Consider the following 20,277-nt stretch of genomic DNA (forward strand, 5'->3'; position numbering starts at 1 on the left):
ATCATTGCGTTTGCGGAGATTGTTGTTGTGACCACGACTTAGCTCGCTGGCGCTGGTAACATCGCCAGCCACCCGCTGCCATTTCTAAGCTCACACTGGGTAAAGCCCGCACGCTGTGCTCTCAGGTGTCTTTTGTCCTTCGAGATGATTATTTACATTACACCGCCTAAATATAACAATGATGAAAATAATCAGCTGATGACGAGGAATACATTTATCCGCCTTGCAAACCCGTAAATACGAAACTTTATGAAAGAAGGTGCATGAACATCGTAACCTGCTTCGTCTGTATTCTCTTTCCTCTTCAGGTTGCCAGGCACGATCACCTCTGCACAACCCCGCAAACCTCGTTCCCAGGCGTGACCCGTTCAGCATCCAGCGCTGGCCGGCCACACAGGGACCGAGGGACGCCACCACCACCGGGGACTTGACAACTGAACAGAATGTAATATCTCACGACTCTTCGCGACTCAAGAGTCATAAATACATGCCTTAGTTATTAGATATTTCAAGTTTCGAAATAGAAGCACATCAGAAAATGTATGTGTGACGATCATGACAGTAATTGGAACATTTCGCTTTTCAGCGCAGCTTTCCACCCAGTGCGTGCAGTCCGGTGCCTTCACTGGATTTCCGAGCTACAGCCAAAAGACTCAGAGCTGCACAGATGCCACCAAAAGGCGTCCTCTAGCGATATTTGGCGTTCTGGAACGACCCCCATTCTTGAGACTATTTTCACCTCCCAACCGTGATCCGCCAGAGCGCTCTTTCTTGCACATATGACTGGATGAACCACACTATTTCTCATTTTTTTCACTCATCAAGGACAACACGCGTTCATTTAGTCATAATTACGAGATCTACAGTTCATTAAGAACATTTCCCTAGCTACTTAGCCTGGATGCAAGCGACGGAATTTCTTAAAACATCCTTTTTTTCTACAAAATATTGACAAATGGCATCCTTTCACTTTCTTGTTTCTAATGATGACGATGATGTTTTCATACCGGAAAGTTCATACTTATCCTTTAAAATGGTCTGTGGTGCAGCAGTAACACAACAGTACCCTCGTGAACTCTATATCCACCCCCATCTGGCAGGGCTACCCATAGGAAGCCCGAAGGAAATGGTCATCGCCATAGGCCAAAGAAGGTGCTGGCGGCAAGTGGCCGTACCCGGCCCCGCCGCGGCTTGCGCGGAACCCTCCATTCTTGCCAAGAATTGTGGGGGATTCTTGAAAATCTGATGTGCCAGAACAAGAAACGCAAGAATTTCGCAAGATTTGGGGAAACTCTTGCTCGCACTAGGGTAATGCTTGATCGCCAGATGACGGCTAAACAAAATAAACACAAGTGATGGGATTTACCTCGACCTTGGTGCTGTCCTGAGCTACGGACTGCACTATTTTCTCTGCATGTTATCAAAAAAGTAATTGAAAAGTGTAAGTAAACCACTGATTATTGGTGACAAATGAAGCCACGTTGGGGCAAACAATGTCCTCCCGTGGCCTGTTCTTGCTGGCAAATGAAGCCACACGCTGAGGCAGACAATGTCCTCTCGTGGCCTGCCGGCACACACTAAAACACAAACTCACACTCAGACTCTGGCGATGCAGTGAACGGCAACACGTGCCACAAAAGTTATGAGCTACAGGCACACTAAACACGCTGCTAATAATAGTAGAAAAAAGGAAAAATTCATAAAAGCAGCAAAAATTGTATTAACAAATATAATAATAACGATTATAATAAACAAATAAATAATAATAATAATAATAATAATAATAATAATAATAATAATAATAATAATAATAATAATAATAAAATAACAATAATAATACATTACAAATCCCATCATTATAACAGCAAATATGCAGATGATAGAAAAACCAATACCAGCTACATCAACAATAACAAGAAAAACATTACCAGTAGTCATACCACAGCGCTGAGTGAAAAGCGTCCGCGCTTCGCAGACTGCACAACCTGTGTATATCTCCAAACACCAGTGCTCGGTGAAGGCGCTCGGTGACGAATGTATTTGTGCCAGGAAGAAAGACACGATCCACTGCTCAAGGAAAGACTTAGGAGGAAAGTACTGACCATTATTTTTTGCCACAACGCTGTCGTATGGTTCATCTATTCTGTCCTGTCCTACCACACGTAGATTACTAGTAGTAGCGGTAGTAAACAGACACCCTCGCCATAGAACGATAGGTTTTCTGGTGTCTGTTCTTCCTATGTATACGTCTCCATGGTATAGAAGTTAGCGAACCTAGCTATGAATCCGCGGCCGGGGTTCGAATATCGCCCCGGACAGTCGGCGTGCGGCTCACCAAGCTGTTCATCCTCCCTTTCGGGTTCGTCGATTAATGGGTACATGGGGAGACCTGGGGAAAGTAGACTGTGATAACCCTGATGTCGCACTGGTCCTGCCCTGGGTTCTTTCCGCCATAGGCTTAAGGGCCAATACGATGGAGATGAGCACTGCGGCCAAGCGCAGCTACTATAGCGTATGCCCCAAACTTTACCAGTCCACGGCATGAGAACAATATATCGACTTTTACGAAAATTATGTGGAAACCTTAATCAGAAATTTGTTACTGTGGAGATTGAAGATAAGAACAGCAAGGTACACCTTTTCATGGACGTGCTCGTTGAGGATTACATAAGTCAGTGATAAGGTAATGAAAACGAGGCGGTGGAGGAAGGGAAGTCAGAGAAAACGTATAGTCCATTTTAAGGATATATTAATGCACCTGTTTATCCTACACGCGTAGCTTTTTCACTGGCAACAATACAATAATAATGATGTTTAGAAATAGCTCTATATCATAATTCAGGTCTCTCTCTCTCTCTCTCTCTCTCTCTCTCTCTCTCTCTCTCTCTCTCTCTCTCTCTCTCTCTCTCTCTCTCTCTCTCTCTCTCTCTCTCTCTCTCTCTCTCTCTCTCTCTCTCTCTCTCTCTCTCTCTCTCTCTCTCTCTCTCTCAGACGCATATATAAGCTCAAATGTTTAGGATCGATGACACGCCTAGAACGAGAAGTAATGGCACAAAACTTAAGAGTAAACAAACATATTCAGACCACTTAATTATTCGTCGCCAACGTTGAAGCACGAGCATAAAACGAACTCCCGCATTTATCATTTCTTTGCAACATCTTTCATTTATTTAAAGACAAATTTAATCAATATATTTGCTAAGTAGAAAATTTTATGTGTGTGTGTGTGTGTGTGTGTGTGTGTGTGTTTCTCGTCTTCTGTCCTTCCCCCAAGCACAACAGAACGCGCCCCAAACTCGCGCGAAGAGAAATTGATCAGAAACACCAACACAGACGCAGGAACAGACACGAATCACCCCTTTTTTCTACCCTCCTCGCCAAATGGAACAATAATATTCTGTATTTGGGTTTCATCCGGCGCTTGTATTTGCATCCGCGACACACCGTTATGCTACCTCACTCACTTCTGTGCGTATGCGTGTGTCTGTGTGTGTGTGTGTGTGTGTGTGTGTGTGTGTGTGTGTGTGTGTGTGTGTTTGCGAAACCTCATGGCCTCACCCTTCAACCAAGAGTTAATAAAGCAGTCATGATGCAGCTTGGGGAGGTGTACACAGCAAAATTAGGGCCCCCGAAGCAGATTTATTTCGGCAGTCTGAGGCGGGGAGCCGAACTTTGTCGCTCCGAAACTAGACGAAAAGTCATTTATATGGTAATGGTCGTCGCAATTTAGATGATAATAGAAGACTTTTTCCTTTATTTTATCTTATTTTTTTTCTGCGTGCCTGAGTGGAGTGGAAGCCGGGGTGCAGAGAGAGAGAGAGAGAGAGAGAGAGAGAGAGAGAGAGAGAGAGAGAGAGAGAGAGAGAGAGAGAGAGAGAGAGAGAGAGAGAGAGAGAGAACGCTAAATAAAAAAAAGAAAATGAATAGTTGCTCCGAATGATGAATGAAGGAAACATAAAAGACTAATGGATGGAAGGAAAAAGAAGGAATAAGAGGGAAATAAAAAAAATATGTATAATGAAGGGAGACACAGAGGGAAGGAAAGGAGAGAGAACTCGAGAAAGAAAAGGAGGAAGGGAAGCTTATTGAGTGTTCACCGACTTTCTGCACATAATGAATAAACGTAATGCATAACGGAGGAAGGTGAAATAGTTACAAAAATCCAAAACAAATCCAAAACACGCCTCAGTTAATTACGGACCTCAAAGTTGCTTACCATCATTCACTCCTCTTCGTCCGTCCATGCCATTAATATTAACACGCCAATTTGGTCCTTAGTCTAATGCTCATATAATTGCTGAAAAGTTCCCTGATTCTCGCATTACCTTTGATTCTGCTGCGTCGCCAAAAAGGTCAACATTAGCATAAGGGTTCCAGTAGCCTTTGTTTCCTCCTACTTTCTCATTTAATCCTTCTACTCTTTATTATATCCCGGTCCTGAGCTTTTATTACTCTCTGCTGTGGTTCTCTCTTCCTCTCTTCACTTTAACGTTTGTAAGTCTCCCCTTCCGCTCCCTCATTTGCCATCACCTCTGCATCCTTCCACCCTTGTCCAGTTTCATCCTCCTCTTTACGTCCATGTTTGTAAATATCTCCTTCCCTTTACTCTTTAGCGTCCTACTTCTCGTCCTCCCTCCCTTGTCCAGATTCTCCCTCCCTCACTTCACTTTCACGTCTGTCAGTCTATTCTTCCTTTCACTCCTTACCTATCACCTTCTCATACTTTATCCCTTGCTCAGTACCCCCCTTCTATCCCTTCCTTTCATCTTTATTCACTGCCTCATAACTTCCACTTCCACATCAGTATATCCATCCTTCCTTTCAGTCATTAGCTATCGCCTCCTCATCCGTCATCCCTTGTTCAGTACCTCCCTCCTACCCCTCCCTTTCCCCCTTTATTCACCGCCTCATCACCCCTTTCCCTTCACCCCTTCAATCTCTCTCGTCATCCTTCAGTCACCACCGCCGCCGCCTTTCCTCGTTCTCAAAGCTCCCGACAGCATGATTGTTTCCCTCGCACCGACAACCTTAAATGGACGTCTGGGGAGTCCGTTTTGAAGTCATGTGATTCTCGACGTTGCAAAGTTTCATATTAGCTTTTTTTCTTCAGTATTTTGTCACGCTACATGCCGTTTCTTTCTGGTTAAATGCGTGTGTGTGTGTGTGTGTGTGTGTGTGTGTGTGTCCCAGCCGCGTGCGTACAGGACCCTTTTATTGCCTCTGACATACGCCGTGTCACACTGCAAACAATGTGCCTCGTGAACACGGCGGTTGCTAGGGACGCCGAGGGTTGCTAGGGACGCCGCGGGTTGCTAGGTGACGATGTGAGATATTAACACCAACATAATGACCGCGGTGTTATAGGTCAGCGGGTTGTTTCATTAGTTCCAAGTTTGTGCAAGATATAATTAACGTAATCATCAGAGCAAACCATACCGATTTAAGAATGTATTTGTAAAGGTTATCACTTGTTTCTTCATGCCTTTTCATCTTAGCGGACGTAATTACTAATATACTTAACCCCCAAACCCAAAAGGTGCAAATAATGTCTACCTTTAAGAATGTAATACTAATATCACTTACAATTACTCCATTCTAGGCACACTATAAAAACTAATTCACCTGACGGATACATTTGCTTGCAAGTGTCAACGGTATCATTAACACATACTTCCTAACAGAGAGGAGTAATTAATGTTTTTTTCCTCCATTTTTATCCTCCTGCTCAGACGTGGGGGAGGAACAGCACAAGGGGAGGTGATTCATGAGCCTTGCCACGCCGAGTTGGTCACGATCAAAGGCTTTATTTATTCCTTCAAGTCTGTTCTCCTTACTGAGGCAGAGTGGCAGCGGACCTCCTCCTTCTCCTCCTCCTGCTTACCCATTGTACGTGTTTTCTAGAGTGGCACGATATAGACAAGCTTTGGGCGGCATAGAGCTGGCAAAAGAATGTCGTATGTTGAAGTTTGGTGTACATCTCTATATGTTTTATGAGGGATGTGCATTTCTACATGACTTCTTGAAAAATGTATCTACCTTTTGTATCAGTTTAATTTCACCAGCATCAGTAACAACGCCAAAATCATTACCAAAGCCACCACCACAGCGAACACCTACACCACTACAAACCCAGTAACCACCATTGCCACCACCACCATCACCACAACCAATAGCAAACCCATTACCAAAGTCACCACCACAGCGAACACCTGTATACACAACTACCATCATCAACACCCCAACCCACACCACCACCACCGTCAACATCAGCAGGCACACACCAGGTCCTCGGGTGAATAAAGGAGGAGGTGAGGCAGTCGATGTATTGATTGCGTTGTCTCGTGTAGCCAGCCAGGGGCACCGACTTGTCTCACTAATGTGCTCATGACAGACAAGGGCCGTTATAGACACGACGACACGCACTGAACACGCCAAGGAAGTGCCGGAGAAGGAAGGAAGTGCCTGGGATGGTGACTTGCATTCAGAAGCCTGACTAAAAGACCTCAAGAGCCGTAGACGTGGAAAGATATCAGGTTCATAAACGTCACAAATCGAAAATACTACCTTTACTTCATGAAAGGCTCGAGTTAGTGCGCGTGTATCAAGTGTCGGATTCATAACATACACCATACGTAATTTAAACGCGTCTTGAAGCGAAAATACACATAAGGAAAGACCTGAGCTTGCGGGTATGGGTGACGCAAACCAACTATTGACCACGACAGGAGTTACCACGTGATTTGGCCGTCGTGATAACCTGCCATTACGGATTCCCCGCCAATTACTAGTCGGTCGGCACCCCTGGATTAAGACAGGACACGCTGGGCTGGGCCGGCCGGGAATGTTTCATCGCCGCGGCTCTGGTCCTCGGCTTCACTGCGGCGGGATGGGGCGGCTTTGATCACACGTTTCAGCGAAGGCCCGAGAGTTTGGGTTAGGTCCGGGCAAGCTTGGTCTGGTTAGGGAATACTTTACTTACACTAGCTGGTTGATTACTAATGTTTGTTCGCTTTCCGCTTGTGATTAGGTTTTGTGGCTCTGTCTTTCTCTGAGGAAGCTTAGTTGCCTTTAGTTGCTTTGTCTTAGTGCTTCTTGAAATATATAACTCCGGAGTCGAGATAAATGGATAATGTTTCAGCCACGACTTGACAGAGGTCCGTAAGCAGCATCGCCTTCATGTCAAAAACTGACCTGCCTCGTGGTATTTTCTCTTCCAACATAAACAGTATCTTACGAAATCGAATATGGTACAAACAACGAAGTATAAATCATGCGTAAGGGACCTCAAACACCAATATTACGTATGTATCATCCATCGCCCTCAATCAGTGAAAAAGTAAACCTAGAATACCAACTCTTGATTAAAAAAAAATATCCACGCTAAATTCACGCAACACGCGGCGCCTCTCAGCCCTGCACTTACACTCGCAACACTAAAATGCCATCAAGTCGAATTTCATTGTTTAAAAATTTCGCAACTGCAGAATCTCGTACAGACACACACACTAGTTGGAGGGTCATTAAGGCCATTCCGGAAATATAACTAAAGGTAACGAGGGAACTATACTCGATTACACGACCTGGTACAGTGCCAGAGGTTAACCCGGAGTTACGGTCCAGACAGCGAGCGGCGAGATGAGCGTCTGCACTAAAAGCGGACCTTGCAAACGACTTAAAGAGAGGGGCTTTGGTGCTATGAGGATGCTGCGCACGTGCGGCGAGGGCTGTTGATGCTACTGGTGCCTATGTTGCTGTTATTATGTCGCCATGATTTGCGATTCACCTCATTGAGCTGTCTGGCGTAACGAACTGGCTCATAACGAAAAAGACTAAAAGTAAAGGTCATGCCGTTTATAGTAACATTCATCCCTTTGCACTATTACCTGATAAAACCATGCAGTCAAATACCTTCTGAGCATATTTTCATCAATTCTAAAATTTAAAAAAGGAAACATATAACATGATCTCGGTATTGCACTCTTTTGCTGGAGAGATATACTGTAACTGTTCTATTATGTTCCGTTTAATAAGAAAGAAAATAATGATACAAAGACAAATTTTCCTCTCGTAACCTGTGCATTTCATTTCCTAGAACGTGATGCGGCGATAATAAAGAACACGTCAAAATGCACCACCTGGTATATAAAAAAGAGTTAAGAGATGGATAAGCAGGCAAGAGGAGGCAGGTAAATAAACACATACATGAGGAAAGCGAAATATCCAGAACGGAGCACGACAAAAACAAAAATAAATATAAAACAAAACACACACACACACACACACACACACACACACACACACACACACACTCACAAGCATCCCTCACCCCACATACACACACGTTTCCATCCATCTTATACGGATCGTCCCAGGAAAGAAAAGAAAGATGTAGCAAAAATTATAGCACGCTTGCACACACTCCCAACCACCACCACCACCACCACCACCTCCGCTGCTTCACTCTCGGGTTGAAGTGAAACAAACAAAAGCAAAACCACGGAGACGAAAGGACCAAGTTCCCTCAAAGCATGAAGAGGAGGAGGAGGAGGAGGAAGAGGAGGAGGAGGAGAGAGAGAGAGAGAGAGAGAGAGAGAGAGAGAGAGAGAGAGAGAGAGAGAGAGAGAGAGAGAGAGAGAGAGAGAGAGAGAGAGAGAGAGAGAGAGAGAGAGAGAGAGAGAGAGAGAGAGAGAGAGAGAGAGAGAGAGAGAGAGAGAGAGAGAGAGAGAGAGAGAGAGAGAAAACGGGTGGAGAAGGAGTAGCATGCCGTGAAGGAAGGAGGGAAGGAGAGTATGAAGGAAGGAAGGAAGGTGGGTCCATGCATTATTCACGACAGTATTCACTCCACAACCATTTACTTCGTACCGGCAGTCCTCTCTCTCTCTCTCTCTCTCTCTCTCTCTCTCTCTCTCTCCCGTCCTCTTTCCCTCTGTAATCTTGGTTCATCTGTGGCTCCTCCGAAACTCTCTCCCGCATGACAGAAAGTGGAACGGCCAGAAAATATATTACATTCCACGAGAGAGAGAGAGAGAGAGAGAGAGAGAGAGAGTAATTACTTTTCAAAGCCGTAACAGCGAAGAGAGAGAGAAAGAGAGATCTTGTGAGAGCGAAAGTGTTCATAATGAGACGAGACTATGTCATAAAGGGCGACGATGAGAGGAATAATGCGCTTGAAAATGAGTAAAGGAGCGAGAGAGAGAGAGAGAGAGAGAGAGAGAGAGAGAGAGAGAGAGAGAGAGAGAGAGAGAGAGAGAGAGAGAGAGAGACTAAGATGTGGGTGGGAGTGTAAAAAGCTTCATAAATATCCAGTGATGTTGCTACAGCCGAGAAGAATTTGCGAAAAAAATAGTTGAAGACGAAAAACAAAGGAGGAGGAGGAGGAGGAAGAGGAGGAAAAGGAGGAGGAGGAGGAGGAGGGGGAGGAGGAGGAGGGGTAGAAAAATGAGGCGGACAAGGAAGCCGACGAGGATGACAAAGGCGAGGAAAAAAATAAGAAAAAATAAGAAGAAAATTATATAAAAAAAGAAGAGCAAAGATCGTGAATGAGGATAAAATGCAAGGGAAGATAATAAAGGAGAAATGACGGAGAGGAAAGGGAAGTAAATGCAATAATATAAGATTTGACTTTTTCGTCTTTTCTAATACTAAAGAAAGAAGTGTTACATAACATATTAATTTCTCATCTATCTATATATCTCTCTATATGCATACATACCTACATACATACATAAACATATATATAAAACATAAACATATACATAAACAACAGTTACAACACCTACAGACAAGCATCACCAACCCTTCCTTCCCTTTCCCCCATCACACTCGCACTAAAAGAGCTAAAAACTATAAAATCTCTCCGTAACTCAGACACACACGCACTGCACACGCGGAGGAAATTAATCTAAGAAAGAGGAGGAGGAGGTGGAGGGAAAGAAAAACGAGAGCGGTGAGTAAGGAACCGTCTGGAGGAATTCTCGCCGCTCACACCAAATATAGTTATAATTAAGTCTGTAAACAGGGGAGGACGGATAAGAGAGGAGAGAGAAAAAGAGAAATGGAAGAAGAGGGTGTGAGAAAGTGACGAGAAGAGATGGTTACTTCGGGAGAGTTAGTGTGTGAAAGGTAGAAAGGGTGAAGAAGAAGACGAGAGGAGAGTTGAAAGAGAGAGGTGGGTAGGAGAGGATTGTTCTAGGGGGTTAATGTTTCGAAGGAAGGAAAGATAGAGAGGAGGAGTGCAAGAACGGAAGGAAGGAAGGCAGGAAGAGGAGAAAGTAAGATTTTAAAAGGAATGTGACTATAAGAGGATTGGTTTGGGAAGTGGAAGTGTTGGTGGATTGTGGAAAAAAAAGGAAAAGGAAGAAAGAAAGACAAGAAACATGGAAACATAATACCATGGAGATGCAGGCAACAGAAAGTCATGGGTTCATTACGAGACTGCACGCTCTGGTAATTTAATCTGCTTAACAGTCACTTCGTGCCTGCAGAGCAGATGACAGCACTTCGGTATCCAGTTCACTCCTGACACAGAGAAATATCCGTCGATTTGATTATTAATGGAGTTGATGGTATTCGCACGTACTACTTCTGCGGGAAAACTCTTTCAATGGCGGATTACTCGATTTGAGAAGAAACTACTGTCCTGTCTGTAACACATCGCCTCGCTTGAATTGGCAGACCATTATTTCTAGTTCTTAGATTGGTTTGTAGCTTAAAAACTTCCAGTGGTCGTCTTTACTGAACTTTTTCTGGTCCCTGAAGACCTGAATCATATCCCCTCGTAGGTGTCTCTTTTCCAGCGTGAAGAGGTTGAGTCGCCTGAGTCGTTCCTCGTACGGTTGAGCCCTTAAGGCTGGGGTCATTTTCACAGCACGGCGTTGAACCCTTTCCAATAATTCAATGCCTTTCCTGTAATTAAGGGACCAAAACTGTACTTCATATTCGAGATTGCTAGTGGATGAACTGTGGGGAAAAAGAAACATAAAACGAGGAAGGAAAGAGAATGGATGGATGTTTGAAAAAGAAACGCAAAAAGATGCCTGATTTGTGAAGAGAATTGGATGAGGGGATTATGAGGGAGGAAAGAGAACAGGGAGAATGTAGGGATGTGGAGGGTATGGAGGCATGTTGAAGATATAGAGGGATGTGGAGGATATAGAGAGGGATGCGGTGAGTGCGGAAGGAGGAGGCTGAGGAAAGGGAAGCGATATGAACGGTGAGGAATAATGGAGAAGGAGGAGGAATGGCATGGAAGGTATGGGGATATGGATAGATGGGCTTGATAAAGACACACACACACACACACACATACACACACACACACACACACACACACACACACCTGACCTAGCCTGTTCAAGCATACGTGTCTCCCTCCACACGCCGACACACGTGACATGATCCGGCGCGGGCTGGAGTGCTTGTCAGGTCGCCAGTCGATGCCGCCAAGCCAGGGTAGCCGGGATCATCCAAGGCCTTCTGATCAACCACCCCTCAACGTCTGGCTCATCTTTCTCCTCGCGACCCGCCTCATCAATTCATCTTTCGCCTTTGAACTCATTATATTCCATCGTGGGTCCGCCTTGGCTTTTAATACACGCCTCCACTCAGCGCTGTACAAGGAGACGTTTCTTTTACGTTGGGTGATTCAATAATGTCGTTTGATTAGGGTTTTAAAAATTTGATCCCGGTAGCACTTGGGGAACATACAGGGAATCCTTCTTGGTTACTCTGGTTCTTCGGCAACTTGGGATATGAAGTTGTAAATGGCAGTGTTTTTGTGCCGGCTAGTTTTTGTTTATTCCCCACCTCATGATCTATCTCATCTTAAGTGTGCAAGTGCTCCAGGTACAGAAGACTTACATAGAAAAGAAGAAAACTCACAACACAAGCTTTCACTCACACTTCCCTCACCTCCCGTCCGTCTTTCAATCCATTTGTTTTTGCCCTTACTGCCTTCCTCTGTCCATCCCTTACCTGCATCCCCTGCCACCCCATCACTTTTTTCTCCTTACCTGCCTGACTTTCTACCTTTTCGTCTACCCCTTTTACCCCTCCCTTCCTGCCTACCACCTCTTTCTCCCTGTACTCTTTCCCCTCTTGACTCTACCTCCTCCCTTCCCAGTATGCTTCCTCTCCTTCCATGGCTGCCTTTACCCTCCCTCCTTGCCTCCCTCCCTCCGACCTTCACTGCCCATCCCCATCCTTTCCTACCAGTCTTTCCTCTTCCTCCCTCTCCGCCTTCCACTGCCTCTCTCCCTGTCTTCTCCTGCCTCCCCTCCTGTCTTCCCTTTCCTCCGTTCCTCTCCCCCTGCCGCCCCCGCGCCCTTCGTTATATGCCCCAGTATATTGATGGGCCGGTGACCCCTCAGCGGACAACACCACAACGGAGTTACTGTGAGTGGACACGACACCTGCACACACACACACACACACACACACACACATTGCTGCCCGCCGTCTAACGAGAAGTGGGAGCGTCTAGAGGTAGGCATAGAAAATGAAAGAAACAATGCCATGGTGTGATTTGTTGCCCAACTTTGCTAGTCTTATACGTTAACCATGGAGCTCTACACTGACGCAGCAAGTGATCATTATAATAACGGGAAACTAGTTATAAGGCCACGTTCGTAAATCTGTGCAGGAAAGTGGAATGGGCCCGGTAGCCACGTGGCGAGTGCCAGCAGGACAGACACTACAGGAAAAGTTATATTATATTCACGGAAGGGGAGGATAGATGGTGTTAGGCTTACAGGAGCTTCCCCGTGTAGGCCGAAGAGCTGGTATGACGTGCAGGTTGCCAAGTGTGCGATAATATCATTCTGGCACACGATAATCGAGACAGCTTAAATAGGGTTGATTTACCCTTTCTACAAGCACAAATTGACTCGTGTGGCGCAATACTCTTTGGACAAAATATCACCTAATGTTACTAAAATTACCAGTGTGCTAAGTGTGACAATAATGACGTTTGTGACGGGACGAGATAAGCCTACAATACCGAACCAACAACGATAACAACCAACAAAGATAAGAAGGCAATTTTATCAACTGAATTTCTCTTTACATAACCCTTTCCTCCCACCTTCCCAGCATATCTCCTCTCCCTCCCGGCCTCCCTTTTACCCTCCCTCCTTGCCCCGCTCCCTGTCTGCCGCATTTCCCCTCCTCCTCTGCCTCTTTTCCTTTCCTTCTATAGTACCTTTCCTACACCCCCGATAGGCCGCATGGGGAATCTTCAAGGGTAACAAAAATGAGCTTAATCTCCCGACGCAATCCGACCTCTACAAAGCATCCCTTCATCCTAAACTTTATACATCACTCTCTTCAGCTCGCGTCCCACAAAGGCGATGCGACACCTAAACACCTCATTAACTTCCCCTCTGTGATTACGTCCACGGGTGAGATGAAGAGGTGAATAGGTAACGAGAGGAAGGATGAAGGGAAGGAAGGGGTTAATCAAGGTGGATAAAGATGTACGTGTAATATGAAAAGAGAAGGATAAGTAGGAGGAGAAAGAGGAGGAGGAGACGGATAAAGAGGAGGAGGAGGAGGAGATGGAGAAGTGGAAGGAGGAGGAGAATGTGACGAAGGAGGAAGAGAACGACAAGAGCCCGAATACTAATGGAAAAGACAAGATTATGAAATGAAGATAGAAAAAAATAAAATCAATAATAAAAACCTAAACAGGAGTAGAAGAATAATGTGGAAAATAAAAACAAGGACGAAGACCAGTTAAAGGAAGACAAGAAAAACAGTTACAAGTGGACGAAGAAACCCGATCACGAACATAAATAATAGAAGACAAAATAACAAGACAATAACGTTAATCTTGGTAAAAGGAAGAAAAAGGTGTGGCGAGGAACATGGTAAGATAATGAGACAGGTGTGAGAGAGGCGTTAGAGTTCTTAAGTGAATCATAAAGGGACAAATTGGCCTCGTTATTAAAGGTTATACGAGACTTTAGTTTATTGTGACCCCGTGAAATGCCCAGAAAAATACGTGTGATTAATGGTGTTTATTTTCTTTCATAGAACATAAGAACATAAGAACGCAGGAGTCTGCAAGAGGCCGGTAGGGACCCTATGTATCTAACCCCACCTAATATCGCTGTCCATGAATTTATCTAGTCTATTTTTGAATGTGACAATTGTATTGGCACTCACCACATGACTGCTAAGCCTATTCCACTCATCCACCACCCTATTAGTAAACCAATTTTTGCCTATGTCCCTGTTGAATCTGAATTTATCCAGTTTAAACCCATTACTTCGTGTCCTACCCGGTTCTCTTACCAACAAAACCTTATGAATGTCTCCCTTATTAAAGCCCTTCATCCATTTATAAACCTCGATCATGTCTCCACGCACCCTTCGCCTTTCTAGAGAATGCAAGTTTAACTGTTTGAGTCTTTCCTCGTATGGCAAGTTTCTCAACCCCTGAATCATCTTAGTCATCCTCCTCTGCACCGATTCTAACATTTTGATATCCATTCTATAGTAGGGTGACCAGAACTGAACCGCATAGTCAAGATGAGGTCTAACTAATGCTAAATATAGTTTGAGGAAGACTTGGCTTCTGTTGCTTACGCTCCTTGAAATAAATCCCAGTACCCTATTAGCTCGATTTCTAGCTTGAATGCATTGTGCCCTTGGACGGAGATCAGAGCTCACTAAGACCCCTAAATCCCTCTCGCACCCAGACCTACTTATGAGAGTGTCATTTAAGCAATAGTTATGTGAGGGGTTGTTCCTACCTACACTCAGAATACTGCACTTCCCTACATTGAACTCCATCTGCCATTTATCCGCCCAGTCATATAATCTGTTGAGTTCACCTTGGAGAATACTAGCGTCCTGATCCGACTCAATTACTCTACCGATCTTGGTATCATCTGCAAATTTACTAACATCACTACTAATTCCTGTGTCTAAGTCATTGATATAAATAATAAACAAAAGTGGACCTAATACCGAACCTTAGCGATAAACATTTCCCTTGACCTCGATATACAAAATTAACGGCAAGCACAAGTGATTTAAAACAGATAAATGTGTCCAATTATACTTCATTGCACAAAAATGATGAAGAACTTTAAAGATGACGGAAAAGATCACACTGGTTCCTGGAAATGCAAACACACATATACGCACACACACAAAACATTGATCAAGTATAATACAAATCTGTTTGTCTGTGTCTGTCTGTCTATGTACTTTCTTTCTTTTCCTTTCTTTCTTTCTTCTTTCTTTCGTTCTTTTTCTTTCTTTTGTTTTTTTCCTTCCTTCATTTCATTTTTTTAATTCTTTTTCTTTCTCCCTCTCCCTCTTCCTCCCCCTCTCTCCCTCTCCCTCTCCCCCTCCCTCTTTCCCACGCTCCAGGTAGGCCGTCCAGGTAACTTGTCTCCCATAAGGATGAACTTGGCACCGACTTGGCACGTACTTTGACCCTAACGGCAGGTATTCATGCAGGGCTCGATAACCTTGGCACGTTTACGAGGATCCTTAAGCTAGGCCAGGGAGGGAGGAAGGGAGGGAGAGGGGAAGGGAGGGAGGAGAGAGAGAGAGAGAGAGAGAGAGAGAGAGAGAGAGAGAGAGAGAGAGAGAGAGAGAGAGAGAGAGAGAAAGTAGAAAAAAATATAGGAAAAGAAAGAAAACAAAGAAAAAATATGAATGAAGGAGAAAGAACGAAAAAAAGAGATAAAGAAAAAAGAAAGAAAACAAAGAAAAAGAAAAAAATGACAGACAGAGAGAGAGAGAGAGAGAGAGAGAGAGAGAGAGAGAGAGAGAGAGAGAGAGAGAGAGAGAGAGAGAGAGAGAGAGAGAGAGAGAGAGAGATTTTTCTGCTTCTAAGGGCATACAACTTTTCTTCAGTTCTTTTCTCTCACTCTTTTGCAAACTTTCTTCTACCTGCTCATGTTCCTCTTCACCCTTTCATCTTCTTCACCTCTTCTCTTTTTGTCTCTCACTACGAGGAGCAAAAAAAGAGGCTTCAGAAGGACCTAGCATTCCTCCTTGCCGTTAGTATTTCCTCTCCTGACCTTCCTTTTTCGTCATCTTCACACAAGCCCTTATCTCTAAGTCCCTTCTCCTGCCTTCCCATCTTCTCCCTTCTTTCCTTTGTTCTTCTCTTCTCCTCCTTTCCTACCTTATCCTTTCCTTTCTGCTTCCTTCCCCTCTTCTCTTTCCCTTCCATATCTTTCCCGCTTCCCCTTACTCTTCCTCTCATTCGTCACCCTTCCACCTTTTTTCTCCCTTCTCCTCCTCTTCCTTATTCTATTAACACTCCTCTCTTTTGCCTGTCCTTGTCTATCCTTCTCCCTTTCTCTCTTCTCTTTTCCTCTCCTTTCCTTTCCTTACCATTCCACTTTCCTGCTTTTACCCCTCTGATTCTCCTCACCTCCTTCCTCCTCCCCCTTCCCTTCCCCTCTCCCGCTCCCTCATCCGGGACCGACCAGCCAGTAAGCTCTCAGGGTTGATTAGCCTCCGCTATCCCACGTAAATTATCTATTCCACTGAAGGCAAGTAAGTGTATGAAGAAAGCCTGCAGGAGTGCGAGTGCGAGTGAAATTTAATTAAGTGAATCAATAGCTGCTTAACGAAAACGAAAGGTCCAGGCGAGCGAAACAGGACGATGCGGAACGAAACTCTGCCGGAGCCTCCTGAGTGATGCTTTACGGGCGCCGGATGAGGTGAATGGAGAAAGTTTGCTGAATTCTCTCCAATGATCTTTTGTAAAAGTACTAAACTTGGCGGCCGAGGATCAATCCCGAAACATTCTAACAATGCCGGAACTGGGCTGCTGCTGCTGCGGCGGCGGCACCCTTCAAGGCTTTGTGACGGGCCGCCGCTCAGCGCAAAGCCAAATGGAAAATAAAATACAAAAATGGAAATCTACGAAGAACGACGATAAATAAAAATATAACAAAAATGAAAACTAAATAAATAAAACGGTACCAAAGGCAAAATAAACGAATAAAAAAACAAACAAAAATAATAGTAAAGAAAAAGAACACAAAGTATAACTAATACACACAAAAAACACTCTTAAGACTTCGATGATATTCAGTGCCAAGCAAGACAAACCTGCCCGTGTCTGATGCCCTGTTAAGATACCTTATGCCACAAAAATGTAACACCACTATGCGGGGGCGTGACAGTACGGCAATCATTACATAAGGAGGATACCAGCGAAATGATCGATAAAGCTTCACTATTCTCTCACAACATGACAGGGAATCAACGTTCACGCTGCATGTCACTGTAATCGTGGGCCGCTAGAGCGAGGCACCTCACGCATCACAGGACACAGCCTGTTTGTGACCTCTTGGGTGAATTGACTGGTGTGTTGTTGCGACCCAAGTGTTGGAGCTATGTGCCTTCTCCGGTGCTACTCATAATAACGTGTACATATGTACAGTATACCCCCAGGATACATAGAGGCAATGTATGCAGGTGCCAAGCGAGTGTGTACAGGCATCATTAGAAGTTTTCCAAGGTTCAAAATAATCCGAGTTAATTGACTAAATGTTATTATGTTATCGATATCTTGACAGGCGTGCACCGTACTCTATGGTTTCCCTGATTGCCGGTGTTCTTACCCTAAAGGCTGACGACGGAAGCCGTGAGGAATGAAAACCTCCTCTGCTCTGGCCGGAGGAACGGAAGTACTCTCATGGGGCGACGTACAAAGCTTTCAAGAAGATAAAAATCACAGAGATTAGTCAGATATTATACACCCAGTAAAAAAAAAATGAATATGTTCAGAAAATTAAAAGAAAAAGGATAAAAATCACTTAGGTATAGTCAACAAATATAGACTCAAAATATATATTCAAGTACCATCAACTGAAGCGAACACTTACTTGTGGCTGTGGTGGTGAGTACGTCCAGTTACTTAAGATGACACGTCCACGTGCAGTGAGTGGGTGGCCAAGACGCATCGCCTCCGCCTGCACGTGTGGCGGGAAGCATGCGGAGCCTCGTAAAGACACAGATGAGGCTCGGGAGAAGCACCAGCACCATTATAACAGTCTTGGCGCAGATGATGACGAGAGGGCTACCTTACGGATCTTTCGCAATAATTCATCATAATAATCTACATGAAAAAATCATCACTGACATCACCAGTCACAAGTACAACACACCGAACCTGGTCTCCATGACTTATAAGTCACTACATATGAATAAGAAAACATACAAATGCAGTATATATTGGTTTGTATTAATCAACATAATTGGCCTGCCACAATAACTGGACAGCTTTGAATGATAACAACGTCACAGTACTAAAAAGAGCTTAACACTCTTACTTTAGCGTGGCGGTAACAACAATGAGCTGGATAATCTTTCAGTAACCTCCAAATGTGCAAGCAGACAATAATGCTGCCGCCGAGGCCTTCATTAGGCAGCTCACCTGCAGCGATTCTTGATCGAATTTCACAGAAGTGCAGTCAAATTCTGTTTTCCTGGATAATTAATGCAGATAATAAGCACCAACAAAATATTTTTACCAACTCCACAAACCTAATTAGATTCCCCGTTAAATTTTCCTGTGAAATTTCAGATGGACAAAATACTACTGCAGTAATATATATATACATATATATACATATATATATATATATATATATATATATATATATATATATATATATATATATATATATATATAGATATATATATATATATATATATATATATATATATATATATATATATATATATATATATATATAATGTGTGTGTATGCAGAATTAGATAAAAATTAGTAAATGTTTGGAAAATACAAAACAATAAACAGTGCACCTCACCTTGCATCATGTACAGCAGCACCTCAGTACCGGCGTGACACAGCACACCCGACACTGCCACAGCACATCTCCCGCACGCTACTGGTCACGCTGGGCAGCGGACCCTCGCGGCAAAAACATGTATAAAAAGATCGCGTCCTGCTTTCATACCGCACGGAAGTATGTATCGCCGGAGCACGCTCGAAGGTTTCAAACTATTTGTTTGAAAACTAAACGGAAATTTGGAAGAATTTCAAAAGGTTTCCATACATGTCGATCAAACATTATACATGAGAAAACATGCATAAGACAACAGTATAATCAGATTCAGTACCTACTTCTTCAAAACTAAAATATCTATTGCATAAATGCATACAATAGCGGGATTCTCACACGCTTGACATAATCGCATTAATATAATTTTTTTTGTTTGCCGCTTTGTGCCGCAACGCGTTTTTTTGTGCAATAAATGCCAAGCAACTAACGCTGCGCGATGAAACAGACGAGCAAAGTTGACTTATCCTCACCAATCTGTGTAACTGTCCTCCTATCTATTGATCTCTATGTCCCCAGCTGTCTTTAAGGTATTTAACTGCTTTATAAGCCCACCCTTGATCCAGCAGGTGTAACGGATAATATAAAAAAATGGTAAATGAAGTAATATTTACCGTAGATTAAGTAATAATAGATAAATAGATAGATAGAGCAGACCACATAACGTGAGCATAACCTTGTGCTGGACGCACCATCACAGCAGGGTAAAGGATAAGGCTGCAGGGTCGAGGGGTGACAGTTATGTATATTTTTTTTGGAAACTTCCGCTTCATTAACAGCAAAATCGATTATATGAGGCAGAGATTCTTGCTTGTAGCCTTTTCTCTATTCTTCTGTCTTTCTTTCTCCCTAACTTTTAATAAACAAATAAGAAAACGATCAAGTAATATTCAATGAAAACATAAACAGGTAAATAATCAAATGAGTCAATAAATACCTTCATGATTCTGTATATAATCTACATACTGGCTCTTAGGTACAGGCTCAATGAGAAAAGGGTGGCTCTTTTGCTTAGCAATAGGAAGGCTTAGCAACAGGAAGCAATCAAAGCAAAAAAGGTAAAAGATTAGGGATGGGGAATGTTAAGAGGTTCAGGGTAATGTAAGTTTGTTTATTGTTTTCCACTTTTATTATTTATTTTATCAATGACTTCATAGTATAGTAGTGATGTTAGTAAATTTGGTAGAGGATGTAGTATTGAGTCGGAAGTAATTTGAGAGCTAGTAAAGATTCTCATTCTCCATTTCAACTCTGAATGGGATAAGGAGATTCATGAGATGATATGTTCAAGGTAAATGCAGTATTCTGAGGTGGGTAGGAACAACCCCTCACAAACTTACTCACATAACTCTCATATAAGTACATAGGGGTGTAAGGGTGGTTTAGGGGGTTAGGTGAGCTCTGATCTCGTCCAGAGGTCCAAATGCATTCAAAT

The 20,277-nt window shown here is 43.6% G+C and overlaps 1 protein-coding gene across 3 annotated transcripts in view; it reads right to left on the reverse strand.

Annotated features, from left to right (window-relative positions):
- LOC126981004 (WSC domain-containing protein 1-like) overlaps positions 1–18,152 on the reverse strand; it is a 39,068-nt gene extending 20,916 nt beyond the window's left edge. The window contains exons 1-2 of one of the 3 annotated variants that reach the window (XM_050831556.1): positions 17,862–18,152; positions 17,598–17,689 (exon numbers count right to left, since the gene is read on the reverse strand). Coding sequence is in view for 1 of the 3 variants with exons in the window: in XM_050831553.1 (XP_050687510.1) it covers positions 1,929–1,938 (10 nt within the window). In the remaining 2 variants the exon portion in view is untranslated. Of the gene's footprint in view, positions 1–1,928; positions 2,198–17,597; positions 17,690–17,861 lie in introns of those variants that run through there. The other 2 variants (XM_050831554.1, XM_050831553.1) reach the window with 2 other exon arrangements.
- Between the last annotated feature and the right edge of the window lie 2,125 nt (positions 18,153–20,277).

Source organism: Eriocheir sinensis, chromosome 46 (genome assembly GCF_024679095.1).
Source record: "Eriocheir sinensis breed Jianghai 21 chromosome 46, ASM2467909v1, whole genome shotgun sequence".
Lineage (NCBI taxonomy): Eukaryota > Metazoa > Arthropoda > Malacostraca > Decapoda > Varunidae > Eriocheir > Eriocheir sinensis.